The sequence below is a fragment of the Trichechus manatus genome, unplaced genomic scaffold, assembly GCF_000243295.1.
Source record: "Trichechus manatus latirostris isolate Lorelei unplaced genomic scaffold, TriManLat1.0 scaffold00022, whole genome shotgun sequence".
Classification (NCBI taxonomy): Eukaryota; Metazoa; Chordata; class Mammalia; order Sirenia; family Trichechidae; genus Trichechus; species Trichechus manatus.
This window is the reverse complement of record NW_004443958.1, coordinates 19,951,753-19,966,692: the sequence shown is the minus strand read 5'-3', so window position 1 is coordinate 19,966,692 and position 14,940 is coordinate 19,951,753. Positions and strand designations below refer to the sequence as shown.

General features: G+C 49.9%; 1 protein-coding gene across 2 annotated transcripts in view; it reads left to right on the top strand.

Moving 5' to 3' along the window:
- Nucleotides 1-14,940, top strand: part of NDRG1 (N-myc downstream regulated 1) — a 67,840-nt gene that overhangs the window by 25,843 nt on the left and 27,057 nt on the right. Inside the window, exons 4-6 of one of the 2 annotated variants that reach the window (XM_004373018.2) lie at nt 3,970-4,075; nt 10,237-10,357; nt 14,094-14,156. In XM_004373018.2, the coding sequence (XP_004373075.1) occupies nt 3,970-4,075; nt 10,237-10,357; nt 14,094-14,156 (290 nt within the window). The remainder of the gene's footprint in view (nt 1-3,969; nt 4,076-10,236; nt 10,358-14,093; nt 14,157-14,940) is intronic. The other variant, XM_023728216.1, reaches the window with a different exon arrangement.

Genomic DNA, 14,940 nt, shown 5'->3' with positions numbered 1-14,940 from the left:
GGGCCCCACCGGGGGCTGGTCCATGGCTCTGTTGTTTGTAGATTTTTCCAGTACTTGCTCTGGGCACTGAGGGGAGGAGAGAGGGAGGCGGGAGACAGGAGTGGGCTCTGTCTTCCAGGAGCCTGGTTTTGTGATAAGCCTCCGGAGTAGCTCTGTGCTGGAGTGGGCCCGCCGCGCCTTTCTTCTCTGAGATGGGGCGCTAGCAGGTAGCCAGTGTCTTCCCCACACTCTGCCCTATTTACATCCTTGTAAATGCTTACGCCTCTCTGGCGGTTAGGGTTATTCTGCCCATCTCGCAGAGGTGAGTGGAGGCTGGGAGATGCACCCTTGGCACCCCACTTCCCAGACTCCCCCAGAGACTTTCAGGTGCTTGCTTTAGGGGTTCTCAAAGTGAGGGCCAGTGGCTCCCTGTATCCTGCTGCCTGGGCTGTGGGGGTGGGTTCTAGTTAAACCCTAGATACTGTTCTTTCAGATTCTGGAGGTGGAGCCTGGGACGCGGCTGCATTTATTTATCTTTGAGCCACGCTCCTCAGAACCATTGGTCTGACAGGATTGGGGAGCTACCCTCATCTGCCTCCCCCTACCCCTGTGACCCCCCAACATGGATTAAATCCTCTTCCTCACTATCTCCAGAGTGCCCTGTGTGTCTGTATCAAGCTCAGGTCACATTTTATGGAAGTCCCCGGGCCCTCCCACGAGCTTCCCCAAGTGACCCACAGGAACTGCCATATACTTCTACTACTACCAGTTGCCATCAAGTCTATTCTAACTCACAGTGACCCCATGTGTGTCCGAGTAAAACTGTACTCCATAGGGTTTTCAATGGCTTTGACCTTTCGGGAGCAGATTGCCAGGCCTTTCTTCTGAGGCACCTCGGGCGAGTTCAAACTGCTAACCTTTCAGTTGGTAGCTGAGCACTTAACCATTTGCACCTCCCAGGGATTCCAATACCAAAAAACCAAAGCCACTACCGTCGAGTGGATTCCGACTCACAGGGTTGCTGTGAGTAGAACTGCCCCGTAGGGTTTCCAAGGCTGTAATCTTTACGGAAGCAGACTGCCACGTCTTTCTCCTACACAGCAGCTGCTGGGTTCAAACTGCTGATCTTTTGGTTAGCAGCTGAGTGCTTAACCACTGCATCCAGGGCTTCTTTAGGGAGGCTGATAATAGGTACTTAATAAATGTTTATTGGGTCAAATGGAACTGATTTGAGTTTTTATAGGTGAGAAGTAGCAGAGGTGGGTTCTATCACTGCCCTGTGCGCACAGTTCTCACCACATCTCACTGCCTAGAAGTAATCGTTCACAGCCCCAGAGCAGCTGAGGGATGGGGTACAGTCCTGTCTGTTGGATCCTTTGGGCCCCCTAGCATCCCTGGGAAGTAGGCAGGTGCTGGGCTGGTCCCTGTGTGTTGATGAGAGCTGGGCAGTTAGGCAGGTGCTGGGCTGGTCCCTGTGTACTGATGAGAGCTGGGCAGGTAGGCAGGTGCTGGGCTGGTCCCCGTGTGTCAATGACAGCTGAGTGGGTAGGCAGGTACTGGGCTGGTCCCCGTGTGTTGATGAGAGCTGGACAGGTAGGCAGGTGCTGGGGCTGGTCCCCGGGTACTGATGAGAGCTGGGCAGGGAGGGGACCCCCCTAAGTCCACAGGGCTGCTGAGTGGGTGGGTGGTCCCCACCCAGGCCTTCTCCTCCCGTGTGAGATTGGGACAACTGACCTTCCTCCCTCCTTGAATGCAGCAGTGACTGATGTGGCATCTGGGAGCCAGCTCGACAGCTTCTGGCGTGTTCCGTATTCCACTCAGATGGCTCATTTCCTCTTTGGAAAAGAAATGTCACGTGCTAACCTGAGGTGGCCTTCTGAGGTGTGAATGTGGTTTGACTTTGAGAGTCTCTCAGACTGTGAGGCAGTAAGAAGAGTGTGGAGGGAGCGTCGAGGCAGACAGGCTGGGTGGACGCTGCCTCCGCTGCTTCCTAATTGTGGGGCCCAGAGAAAGTAGATGCTGTGGAGTCAATTCCGATTCATGGTGACCCAAAGTGTGTCAGAGTAGACCTGCCCTCCATAGGGTTTTCAGGGACTGATTTTTTCAGAAGAAGATCACCAGACCTTTCTTCCGAGGTGCCTCTGGGTGCACTTGAACCTCCTACCTTTTGGTCAGCAGCCAAATGTTTAACCATTTGTACCACCCAGGGACTCTGGGATCCTGGGCAGCTGACTTGGTTTCCCTGTCACTGTCTGCTGACTTGGGGTAACCTGCCCTTTGCAGGGCTCTCGTGAGGGAGAGGGATATGGAGGGGATGGTTCAGTGCTGTAGCCAGCACCTGGATGGAAGGTGGTTGGTCATAGATGTCAGGTCCCTAGCAGCTTCTCCCACACCAGGCCAGGGAGGAGAGCCAGGGCCCTGAGCCGTGGAGACCCAGGCAGGGAGCCTGTCACAGAGGGGAGGTCTCTGCTGTCAGACAGGGAAAGAGCTCAAGTGAAATGAGTTGCCTGGGTCCTTGAAAGCTTCTAGTGACCCTAAGGAGTGCCGTCTCGGTGGAGTGGGTGCAAACTGAAGGGAAATGTGGGCTGAAGGGTGGACGGAAGTGATGGATGGGGAAGGGTACCACTGTCATCCTCTTGGGAAGTTTAGATGAAATTGGTAGGTAGGAATTTGGCCCCTGGGTGAGGTGGGGCACTTGGGATCAAGGCAAGGTGACTTGTTTTTAGGATGGAAGAAAGACGACCATGTCTTCAGCTCTTGGGAAGGCGCCGTTAGAGGGTTAGCACGGGGAGCGTGGGGTGTCTGGCTGAGGGAGTCAGCTGCAGGTCACAGGTTGAAGAACTGGCCTTGACCAGGAAAAGAGAGACCTGACCCTCTGAGATGGAGGGCAGAAGAGAGGATGGGTGTGGTGTCAGTTAGGGTTCTTCTGGTCAGAAGGAGGTTAGCTCAAAGTGGCGTAAGTGGATGGGTATTTGTTGGCCCACATAACTGAAATTCCCAGGTGGTGGATGCCATCACCAAGATCTCTTTTCTCTCTTTTCCATCTCTGGACTGGTTGTATTTTCAGGCAGGCCCTTGCCTCATGGTCACAATATGGCTGCTGCAGATCCAGCCCTCCCAGCCTGGCTAGGTCAAGTGTAATTTACTTCCCAATAGCTAGAAGTGGGAGCCCTGGTGGCACAAATGGTTAAGAGCCTGGCTGCTAACCAAAAGGATGGCAGTTTGAATCCACCAGCTGATCCTTGGAAACCCTATGGGGGCAGTTCTACTCTGTCGTATAGGGTTACTATGAGTTGGAACTTAGTCGACGGCACATAACAACAATGGGCTAGAAGTGAGTCTGGCTGGCTGTAACTGGTATAACCCAACTCATGTGCCTTTCCCTCAACCAGCCACTGTAGCTGGGGAGGTGAGATGCTCTGATTGGCTTCAGCCTAGGAAACATGGTGGAGGGATCAGTGTCAGCAGACCTATTGGACTAAGGGTGGCAATGAGGTCAATTCCCAAAGGAAATAGGGGATGTTCTTGGAAGTAGGGAGTGAATTCTGGGCAGCCCCAAACCAGCAAATGTCCATCACATGTATGGACACCTGTGGGACAGGTGAGACATGGGACACGTAATCAAGGAAGCACATACCTCAATGGCCTCAGCTATTCCAGATGGAGAAAACAAGGTCTTGTGCAGAGAGGGCTCCTGGGGCTGGTGCCTTCCTGAGTTTTGTGCAATATGTGGCATAGTCTGAACCAGGACCCTGTCCTCTGCTTCTTGGTTGAGCTCTCCTTCCCCTTCCTCCCTCATTTCTTGGAGTGGTCTAGCTGCTGGAGAGATCTCCACCCTGAACCCAAGGTCTCATGGTCAAATGAGAAGTGTACTTGGAGTTTTCTCAAAACCAACCTGGAGCATGCTGGGGTGTCTACAGGAAGTAATTCAGCTATTCAGATGCTGTGAATCCCACTTGACAAGCCCCTTGTCTGCTCATCTTTCCTCAGGAGCAGGACATCGAGACTTTACATGGCTCCATTCACGTCACACTCTGTGGGACCCCCAAGGGGAACCGGCCTGTCATCCTCACGTACCACGACATCGGCATGAACCGTAAGTTCAGAGGAGACACGAGCCCCTGGCCAGCAGGTTCCACTGAGGGTGGTGGAAGAGGGCAGGGAGGAGGGGTGGTGGCAGGGACGCCAGCTGTTTTTCTCTTCTGGGACTTCCTGGAGCTGTTCTTCTGGGAAGAACCTTTGCCACAGACAGGAAGAGGCTGGAGTGCAGTGTCTGGGAGGCTTGGAGCTGTCTGTGTGCCCAGAAGCTCCCGGAACACAGGGGGCCCTTCGCTGTCTGTCTATGACAGTGATTTTTTTTTTTTTTATTAAAGAGTACAACTCAATGGTTTTTAGTATATTCACAGAGTTGTGCAACCATCACCACTATCAATTTTAGAACACTTTCATCCCTCAACAAAGAAATCCTGGACCATTTAGCTACCAACCCTCCAGCCCCCTCTCCCTTCCTCCCCTAGCATTAATCTACTTTCTGTCTCTATGGACTTGTCTGTTCTGGACATTTCATAGAAATGGAATCACATTATAGGTGGCCTTTTGTGAAACTGATTTTTTTCATTATGTTTTCAAGGTTCCGTCCATGTTGTAGCATGTTTCAGTGCTTCGTTCCTTTATTGCCGGATAATATTCTGGTGTATGGATATACCACACTTTGTTTATCCTTTCCTCAGCTGACACATATTTGTGTCACAGCGGCGACGGTTGTCGGGGCAGCGGAGACAATAACCAATTCCACAACTCTTACAGAGAACTAGGGCCAGGAGGGTCACTCTGAGGAGTCGAACCCCGGCTCCAGTCCCAGGGGTTTATTTATAGTCAATACAGCAAACAGTGAAGCAAATAATAGAACAATGGGCATTGGGTGAATAACAATAAGTTTCGGGCAAGGGAGGAGGAATTCAGGTAAACAAGCCAATCGGAACGGGTTTGGAAAAACAAGTCATGACAAGTCTCAACATGTTGGGGACAAGTCTCAACATGTTGTGCAGCATAGAGGCCTTTATACATCCATATTTTAATGGCACATATCCCCACATTTCCCCCCTTTTGTTTAGTTAATGGAATAAGAATCAAGAGGATTTTCACTGGTCCAACAAGTGTCCGTTAGGAGAAAGTAAAATTTTCTCTACGAGATAAAATCCAAGATTATCTCAGCTGCTGTCTCCTCACTTCAGGGCCTGGTGTCTTAGTGAGTCCTTGTGAGCCCAGCTACGGCTGGGGCACACTCCATATGTTTAAGGAGGAGAAGTAGCATAGCTATGAGTAACACCTGGACTTAGTCGCCTAGATGGCAGCTATGGCAAGCTCTTTAAACTCACGGTGCTGGTTTTCCACCAGATACCATCTGGTTTTTCACCAGGTTGTTACTTAATGCCTGGGCTTCGTGCTCTTAGATGGTGTCCATTGCAGGCTCTTTAACCTCATGGTGCTTGTTTTCCACCGGATACCATCTGGTTCTTCACCAGGTTACTAAGTAAGAGCATTGCTCTTATCAGATGCAAAGTTGGAGTGGGGGACTCAATGTGCCTTTCAGGTGTGTAAGACAATAGAGGATGATCTTATGAAGATAATAATAATCCTCTGCACTAGTAATATCCTGATTGTTGGACCCATGGGTTTCCTCTGACTCTCATTTTGTCGGTAAACACTAACTTTTAACATCCACTGAAATTATTATTCTTAAAGGCTTAAAGATTTATAAAGGCTCAAAGATTCATTAACAATCAAACAAGCAATGATTTACACAGCTTCACTATTACTTGGAAGGGAATCACTAGGACGGGCAATTTACACATCATAACAAATGTTCATTAGAAAATTAATTACACATCATAACAAATTTAACAATCAAACAAACACTGATTTACACAAATTCACTATCAATTGGAAAGGAATCGTCTAACTTAGAAATCTATTTATACAGAAGCATCTAACTAGGAGAAGCAGAAAATATAGAGGAGTTTACACACAACAAATTTTCATTGGGAACTTACTGATTAACAAATTACTGATTAACAAGATAATATAGGATGACTACTGAGGATTGATTGTCACGAGGGAAACCATAGCTAGAAACAGGCTTCCAGGTGTAAGTGGGGCACTTGTAGTTGAGAGGATATGCTCAGCTTTGGAAGAGAGGGCTTTCAGACCTCCCCATGTTACCGATATTGCAGATCTCTGTTGTTCAGTGACCATCCCCGGGGGAAGGGGTGATTTCGGGTCAGATGGCAGCACTTCAGTGTTCATCCCCAGGGGAAGGGGTGCCGGTGTCAGTTGCGGCTCTGGAGTCGGATCAGATGGCGGCTCCGGCAGCCGCAGCAGGGGTGGTGTCGGCGGTTCCGAGAAGGGAAGGGGCGGAGGTGCAGGGCAGAGCGTGCTGGTGCACGGGGGAGCCACAGTACGGGGTGCATCTGGGACCCCTAGTCGTGGCCGGAGCGCAGAGCCCGCTTTCGCCTGCCCAGAGCCTCCAGGCAGGGCTATCCCAGGCGGCGACACCCCAGGCGACCAGGCCGGCGAGCCCGGGCAGCGGCAACCCGGGACTGGGCTCGGAGCACCACGGGAGGGATGGAGCGCGGGCGGTGCCGGAGCCGGAATCCAAAGTGGACCTGTAGGAGACAAAACAGCCGCACACCCTCACCCCCAGGTTAATAATTCTGCAGGTCCTTGCCAGACAGAGGGATTTTGAGGATCTTTATAGAGGACCTGTGGGTGAGGTCTGGTGTCAGAGGGGATAAAGTGTCGTTCTGCAGCAGTACGACCATCTTTAGCAACCGATAAAAAGTTAAAAATAAAGAGATCTTTGGCAAGTCTTTCATTCTGGTCACATACTCTAGACCAATCATCTCCCCCCTTTTGTTTATTTAAGAGCTGTTTGAGAGTATGATGGGCACGTTCAATTATGGCTTGCCCTTGAGGGTTATAAGGAATGCCAGTGGAATGAAGAATATTCCAAGTGGCACAAAATTGTTGAAATTTAGCCGAAGTATATGCAGGCCCATTATCAGTTTTAAGGGCTTGGGGACATCCCATAATTGCAATGGCTTGGGTGAAATGACGACAGGCATGAGTAGAACGTTCTCCAGAAAGGGCTGTAGCATAGAGAAACCCAGAATATATTAGCCCAATGAAAACCTTTACCACAGCGGGGATACTTTTGGGCTGGAAGTTTAGTGTTGGCATTTTTGTTTTTTAAACTGTGACAGTCCTTCTTAAAATGCCTAGGTTTACTGCACCCAAAACAGGTGGCAGTGGCTGGACGGAGAGCTGCCGCTAATACTTGTGCCTTATGAGTTTCTGTGCCAACATTTTAACATGCTCTAATCATTTCAGCTAGATTAAGACTCTGTACCTTTAAGGGAGCTAAAGCAGCCCGACAGTCAGCATTAGCATTTTCACAAGCAAGCTGGAGACAAAGAACTTTAGCTGCTTGTTGATTGTCTACCTGTTGGGAAATGGCAGATTCAATTAAAAGCAGAAGTTGAGTAAGGGCTTCTTCTGACACCTTAAGCTTAGAGGCCTTTAACAATCCTAACAACTGGGTTTTGTGTTGACACTGTTCAGGAGAAAGAGAATTCCGCATAGCGAGGAGGAATAGGAAGATGAAGAAAAGAATGATAGGAAAGCTCCTGGCCTGAAGCCTGAAATCCCTTGGGAGCGGTCAGGAAAGACCTGCCGCTCTGGGGCTGTAAACCCAGCCTGAATTGGACGTCTGATACTCACCACCTGAAGGGATTGAGTGCAAGGGCGTCTACGGCTCTGCCCTCACACGGGGCACCATCTGTCGCAGCGGCAACGGTTGTCAGGGTGGCGGAGACAATAACCAGTGCCACAACTCTTACAGAGAAGTGTGGCCAGGAGGGTCACTCTGAGGAGTTGAACCCCGGCTCCAGTCCCAGGAATTTATTTACAGTCAATACAGCAAACAGTGAAGCAAATAACAGAATAATGGGCATTGGGTGAATAACAGTAAGTTTCAGGCAAGGGAGGAGGAATTCAGGTAAACAAGCCAATCAGTAACGGTTTTGGAAAAACAAGTCATGACAAGTCTCAACATGTTGGGGACAAGTCTCAACATGTTGTGCAGCATAGAGACCTTTATACATCCATATTTTAATGGTACATATCCCCACATATTTGGATTATTTCCACTTTTTGTTTATCACAAATAAGGCTGCTGTGAACATTTGGACAGTAAATTCTTTTTTTTTCTTGTACTTTAGATGAAAATTTACAGAACAAGTAGTTTCTCATTAAACAGTTAGTACACATATTGTTTTATGACATTGGTTAACAATGCCATGGCATGTCAACACTCTCTCTTCTCAACCTTGGGTTCCCTATTACCAGTTTTCCTGTCCCCTCCTGCCTTCTAGTCCTTGTCCCTGGACTGTTGTGCCTCATTAGTCTCATTGGACAGTAAATTCTTAAGATTACCGGGAATTTTTTCCATATCCAAGTTCCCCAATTTTCAGACATGGGAATGGAATAAAAACCAAAAACCAAACCCGTTGCCATTGAGTCAATTCTGACTCATAGCGACCCTGCAGGACGGAGTAGAACTGCCGCATAGGGTTTTCAAGGCTGTAAATCTTTATGGAAGCAGACTGCCATATCTTTCTCCCTCGGAGCGGCTGGTGGTTCAAACCCTGGACCTTCTGGTTAGCAGCCAAGCGCTTAACCCCTGCTCCACGGTCTACTTAATGTTACATTCCATGGAATAGAGCTGACTCTTTTTCTGATGATATAGCCGTTCCTAGTGGCCGCAGTAGTCCTTGTGAACTTGAGTATTGTAAGCTGGATGCCCACCTAATTTTTGATCAATCAACTGCCTGATGTACACTTTTTTCCTATAGCTTATTAATATCTTGCCACTGGGGACAATGCCAGTCACTGAAAATCATTTTTCTCCTTCCTTCTCCTCCTTTTTTTCACTTCTTCCCTTGTCTATCTTCCTTGTATCCATTATGTAGCAGGTCCCATGCCAGGTACTTTGATATACATCTTATTTCATTGGACTCTGACAAAGACATGGAATTGCATATGGTGGCGTTACTCTCCCAATCCAGAGAGGTGCATTATTCGTTGTAGTAGGCTATCTTCTGTAATAAATGGCCCCCCAGACCTCTGTGGTTTAGCACAGTATGTGTTTATTTCTCACTCATGTCACAAGTCAATGGGGTATTGGGTGGGACACTGAAAGACCCAGTGGGAAGCACCCAGTCTCCTTCCATCTGTGGCTCCACCATCCCCTGGTGCCTCAGAGGCTCCTGCTTGCTCCTCTGCATCCACAGGGAGAAGGGAGACCTAGAGGACTGGGTGATGGGCTTGGAAAGGATGAGCATCACATGCTATTGGCCCAACTGGTCACATGGCTGCATCTAATTACAAGGAATGCTGGGAAATGTCATCCCACTGTGTACCCAGGAGGAAAAGGGAAACAGTTTCATAACCAGCCCATCTTTGCCTCAAACCATTAACCATTTGCCATTGAGTTGACTCCAACTCATGCCTACCCCATGTGTGTCAGAGTAGAATTGTGCTCCATAGGGTTTCCAGTGGCGATGATTTTTCTGAATAGGTCACCAGGCCTTTCTTACGAGGTGCCTCTGGGTGCACCCGAACCACCAACATTTTGGTTAGCAGCCAAGCGCATTAGCACTTTGCACCCAGGGACTCTTTCCTTAGAATTACCTTCCTCTTAAGAATCCTTCTCAGGCCCTCAGCAACTAGGAGACTCTCAAGACCACATAATAAGTGGCTTTGTCTACTGTGTGCTTCTCCTTGTTTGCAAATGACAAGCGCCCTGCCTGTGTTCCAGATGTGAGGGCTTAGGTGACCCAGAGAGAAAGAGCCATCAGAGGAGGCTCCCACCTTGCACCAGGGCCATCATGGCCATTATTGATGAGAAGAAGCTGGGCCCAGAACAGGAGCCCCCTTCCAGTGCCCACTGGAAGTCTAAGGCCAATTCACCACATATACAGTGGCGACTGTTGACCATCTCTACCTCCATACCCACTCCGTACCACGACTTATTCTCCCCTTTCATCACCCGAGGAAAACGGGACAGGGCAAAAAAGATAAACACGTTCTTCCCTGTAAGTCCTTTATTGCCTGCTGGATGAGAACGAAATAAACGAGGTGAGTGTCTTTGCTCCCGAGTAACCTAATGTACGCTTCCCTTATCTCCCTCTCACGCAGACAAAACCTGCTACAACCCCCTCTTCAACTCCGAAGACATGCAGGAGATCACCCAGCACTTTGCCGTCTGTCACGTGGATGCTCCTGGCCAACAGGACGGAGCCGCCTCCTTCCCCATGGGGTACGAGGGGGACCCTGGAGCCCCGTGAGAGAGAGGGAAAACCAAGTAGTGAGGGACCAGGGGAGGCGCTAGCCTGGCTTTTTCTTTTTAATTGTCGTGAAAATATATATAACCTAACATTTGCCATTTCGGTAGTTTTCACCTGTCCGATTCAGGGATAGTCATTATCTTCATCAGGGTATGCAACCTTCACTGGTATCCTTTTCCAAAAGGTTCCATCACCCTACCTGTCCCTGCTAAGTCAGTTCTGACCCATGGCGACCCCATGTGTTACGAAGTACAGCTGAGCTCCATAGGGTTTTCTTGGCTGTGATCTTACAGAGGCAGATAGCCAGGCCTTTCTTCCTCGGAGTCCCTGGGTGGGTTCAAACTGACAACCTTTTGGTTAGCAGCCGAGTGCAAATCGTTGGTTCAAATCCACCAGCTGCTCCTTGGAAACCCTCTGGGGCAGTTCTACTCTGTCCTGTAGGGTTGCTACGAGCTGGGTTTGGCTTTGTGGGTGGGCCAAGCTCGGTAGTTTTTATTTCCTTGTGTCATTTTCACTTCATCTTCACGGCTAGTTCTACGCGGCTAGTGTCGTTAGCCCCATTTTCTAGATTAAGAAACTGAGGCATGGGGGTAGTTGAATACCTTGCTCGAGGTCGCACAGCTAGGAACTGGGAGTGGGGATTTGATCCCAGTCTACTGACTCCAAGCCTCCTATTCTCTTTGGAACATCAGTCTGCCTTATTCCAGGCTGTTGGAACTCCTGGCCCTCATCAGCGAGAGGCCAGCATGGCTTTTCACTTGCCCATCGTGAATCTGGGGTTAGGCTTACTGATTGCACTGGACAAACAGCCTCATGGCGGGGGGTGGCCTCTGAAAGATGCCCCACTCTCTCTTTCTTCCCTCCCTCTCCCTCTCCATCTACTGCTGTGGTTAAACCAGGAGGGAGTAGGTTCTCGCATTTAAAGTTTTCCAGAAGGGACCTTCTTGGCATTTACAAATAGATGTACTTTTTATTTGTATTAGTGTTCATCATAATCTTTAATAATTTACCTTTATCAGAGAAGAAAGGAACCCAGCCCCAGGGGCCAGGGCCAAACACTATAGGCTTATTGGTAAAATGGGACTCAGTTAACTGTTAACCAGCAGGTAGTGAGAGATTTGTCAGTAGCTCTATCATTGTTTTGGCCATCTCTTTGAAAGACTTCGGATAAAGCAGTGGTTCTTAGCTCCCCCTGGGGAGATTTTTAAAATAACCTGAGGGTCGAGGTACAGGGCACTTCCCCCAAGATTACCAGGGGTTGCAGTGTGCAGCTGGTGGGAACCAAGGCCCGACTGGACCTGGCCTGTGTCTGCCTTCTGGAGCCACGGTGTCTCCCAAGCCCTCTAAGGGACAGGTCCCCGCATCCTGGGGCAGAGACCCTTGGGTGGCTTCCGCCAGCCCTGGAGTCAACTTCCTACACAGCAGTGGAATCCTGCAGCCTCGTCACTGTGCACGCAGCCCCAGGGAGCAGGGAGAACAGAGACCCCTAAAGTTAAGCGACTTCCCCAGTACCACACCTGGGGGGCTGCTGGTCAGTTCAGAAAGACCCTGGGAAGACACGATGTCTGTGCTCCTCGTTTCCATTAAGATTCCTTCTTCCCTCAGTTTAGCGGCTCCATTATATGTTTAGCCACACCAGCCAGGCTCTTTCCAGCTCCTTCCAGAGCTTTCGCACATGCTGGTTCCCCACTGGAATAGGTTTCCCACGCTCTTCCCTTGTCAGACTCCTCTGCCCGCTCTAATGTCACTTCCTCCAGGAGGCCTTCCATGACCACTCGGTCAGACAGGTCTCTGGTGTCAATCTGCCCTGTTAGCACTCTGATTTCCCCCCTGTGTGTCAGAGTAGAACTGTGCTCTGTAGGGTTTTCAATGGCTGATTTTTCAGAAGTAGATTGCCAGGCCTTTCTTCTGAGGTGCCGGTGATTGGACTCTAACCTCCAACCTTTCTGTTAGCAGCCGAGTGTGTTAACCTTTTGCACCACCTGGGGAGTTACAAATTACACTCGCTTATTTCCGTTACTAAGAGGCTGTCCCACACTGGACCATGTCTGCTTGCCACCTCATCTCCCCACTGCCTAACAGAGACCCTGCTGTGTGTACGTGATCAGTAACTAATGATCAAATTAATTAATCCTTGCCTGTTTTGATTCTTCCTCCCCAAGGAGGCTAGAATTGTAAAATACCTTCTCATCAATGTTGTTCCCCACACCTTTTATTTTTAACAATGTCCTGGACGCAAAGCCAAACAAACAAAAAGAGGACAGCTGTTTCTGGCCTGTCATGTTGGTCTTGTACGGTATCTTGACAAGTCTTCCCAGGCTTCCTGCCCCTGAGGATTATGGGATGTTTGGGGGAGCTCGCCGCTTGCCCAGCATGCCTTATGGACCTGCTTCGATAAACTGGGGTCAGACTCCCTGATTATGGCTGATGCCTTGGGCAAAAAGACAATGCTTTGAGTTCCTCATGAGGAGACAGGAAAAAGAAAAGGGAGGGAACTCTGGCTTGTTTGTAGGCATTGGCCGGGGCAGAGGCCTTTGGCCTCCTTTCTGGAAATTCCAGGGCAGTGGCACCCAGTTGCTCCTGAGAAGATGGAGGGAACAGCATCCGCAGGAAAGAAGGGGAGAAGCAGAGGCACCGCAGATCTCTGGAAGAGAAGCCTGGCTTCAGAGAGACACGTGGGGAGGGTGTCTGGCAGAAGTGGCGATGTGCTGAGACACGGGGGATGGAGCTGGCTTGGGAGGAGCTTAGTGGGGTGCCAAGAGTGTGAGACTGTACCCCAACTGGAGAGGTGGACACATGGTGGGGGCAAGAAGCCCCTTCTGTGCACTGCTAAGGACTTGGGGACGTTGTTAGGTGTTGTCCAGCTGATTCCAACTCACAGAGACCCCATATGGCAGAGTAGAACTGCCTCATAGGGTTTCCTAGGCTGTAATCTTTACGGAGCAGATCACCAGGCCTTTTCTCCCTTGGAGCCACTGGTAGATTTGAACCACTGACCTTTCAGTTAGCCACCAAGGGCTTAAGCAATTGCGCCTTGAAGTCTCGAGTCCACATGAGATGGGGGCTCAAGTTCCTTCTCTTCTGTGGGAACAAGTCACTTATCTCTCAGCTTCAGTGAGATTTATAGTCTTTGTATTGCGGAAAGGCATAGCAACCTCCTGGAGCTGTTTGGAGGATTAAAGGAGGCTTTAATGCTCTTAAAATGCTTAGTGTGGGACGCAGAACATAGGAAGCAATCGATAAATAAGAAAAGCCAGTTGACATCAAGTTGACCTCTATTCATAATAACCCATGTGTGCCAGAGTGGAACTGTGCTCCATAGGGTTTTCAATGCTGATTTGTTTGGAAGTAGATTGCCAGGGCTTTCTTCTGAAGCACCTGTGGGTGAACTTGAACCAGTAACCTTTAGGTTAGCAGCTAAGCACATAAACCGTCTGTACCACCCAGGTACTTCAGTCAATAAATGGTTGCTTTAAATAATAAAAGAAGGAGAATTAGGGATGGGGCAGGAGGTATCCTTGCGCAGTGGTGGGGGCTTACGTGTGCTGTGGGTGCTCTGAGTGAGGATCTAGAGGGAGACCAGACTGGAGAGGTGGGTGCACAGGTGGGGTTGGTGCATAGTGTCTGCCTTTCGATCTGTTTCTGTTTGGACTATCCATTTCCACTGTGGCCGGGCTCTTGCTCACTGCATCTCCACATCTTCCCCAGGTACATGTACCCCTCCATGGACCAGCTGGCTGAAATGCTTCCTGGAGTCCTCCACCAGTTTGGGTAAGAGTGAGGGAAGACTGCCCCCCGCCCCCCACTGGGTAAGAGTGAGGGAAGACTCCCCCTATTGGGTAAGAGTGAGGGAAGAGTCCCCCCTATTGGGTAAGAGTGAGGGAAGACTGCCCCCCGCCCCCCACTGGGTAAGAGTGAGGAAGACTCCCCCCTATTGGGTAAGAGTGAGGGAAGACTCCCCCCTATTGGGTAAGAGTGAGGGAAGACTCCCCCTATTGGGTAAGAGTGAGGGAAGACTCCCCCTATTGGGTAAGAGTGAGGGATCGCTGGCAGAGAAGGGTGCTTTTAGCTCAGGTCCGTCCCTGGCCTTGATGTAGATTGGAGTTTGGAGATTAGGGAGGACATTCGCTTGTCCTGCTTGGTAAACGTGAACGCTGCTCAGCACAGTCTCTTTCCTCTGTCTGCCTCCTGTGACTTCAGCTTTTTTCCCTGACTGAATAAGTCACCCCAGTGACTTCATCCACACCGTCCTTTCTGTGAGTCCAGTTCCTGGTTGCCTTCCCTTTCCAGTGGAGCGTTCTAGATGGGGCCGCCTCAGCCCTCCCTTCTGCGCCCTGCCTCCATGCCTCCAGTGCTCATTCTCCTCTTAGCTGAGCCTGAGGATGTTGGGAATGCCTCGTGGTTCCTGCCTAATTTATTCCTTCCAAGTCTTAGAATCCAAAATAAGCTTAAGAGTGGGAGATGCAGCACTGTAATGGGCCTTCCCATGAATGTCAGATAGGCTCTCGGGCCCTTGGCAGCAGCTGGGAGGGAATCAGGAAAAAAGGGTACACCT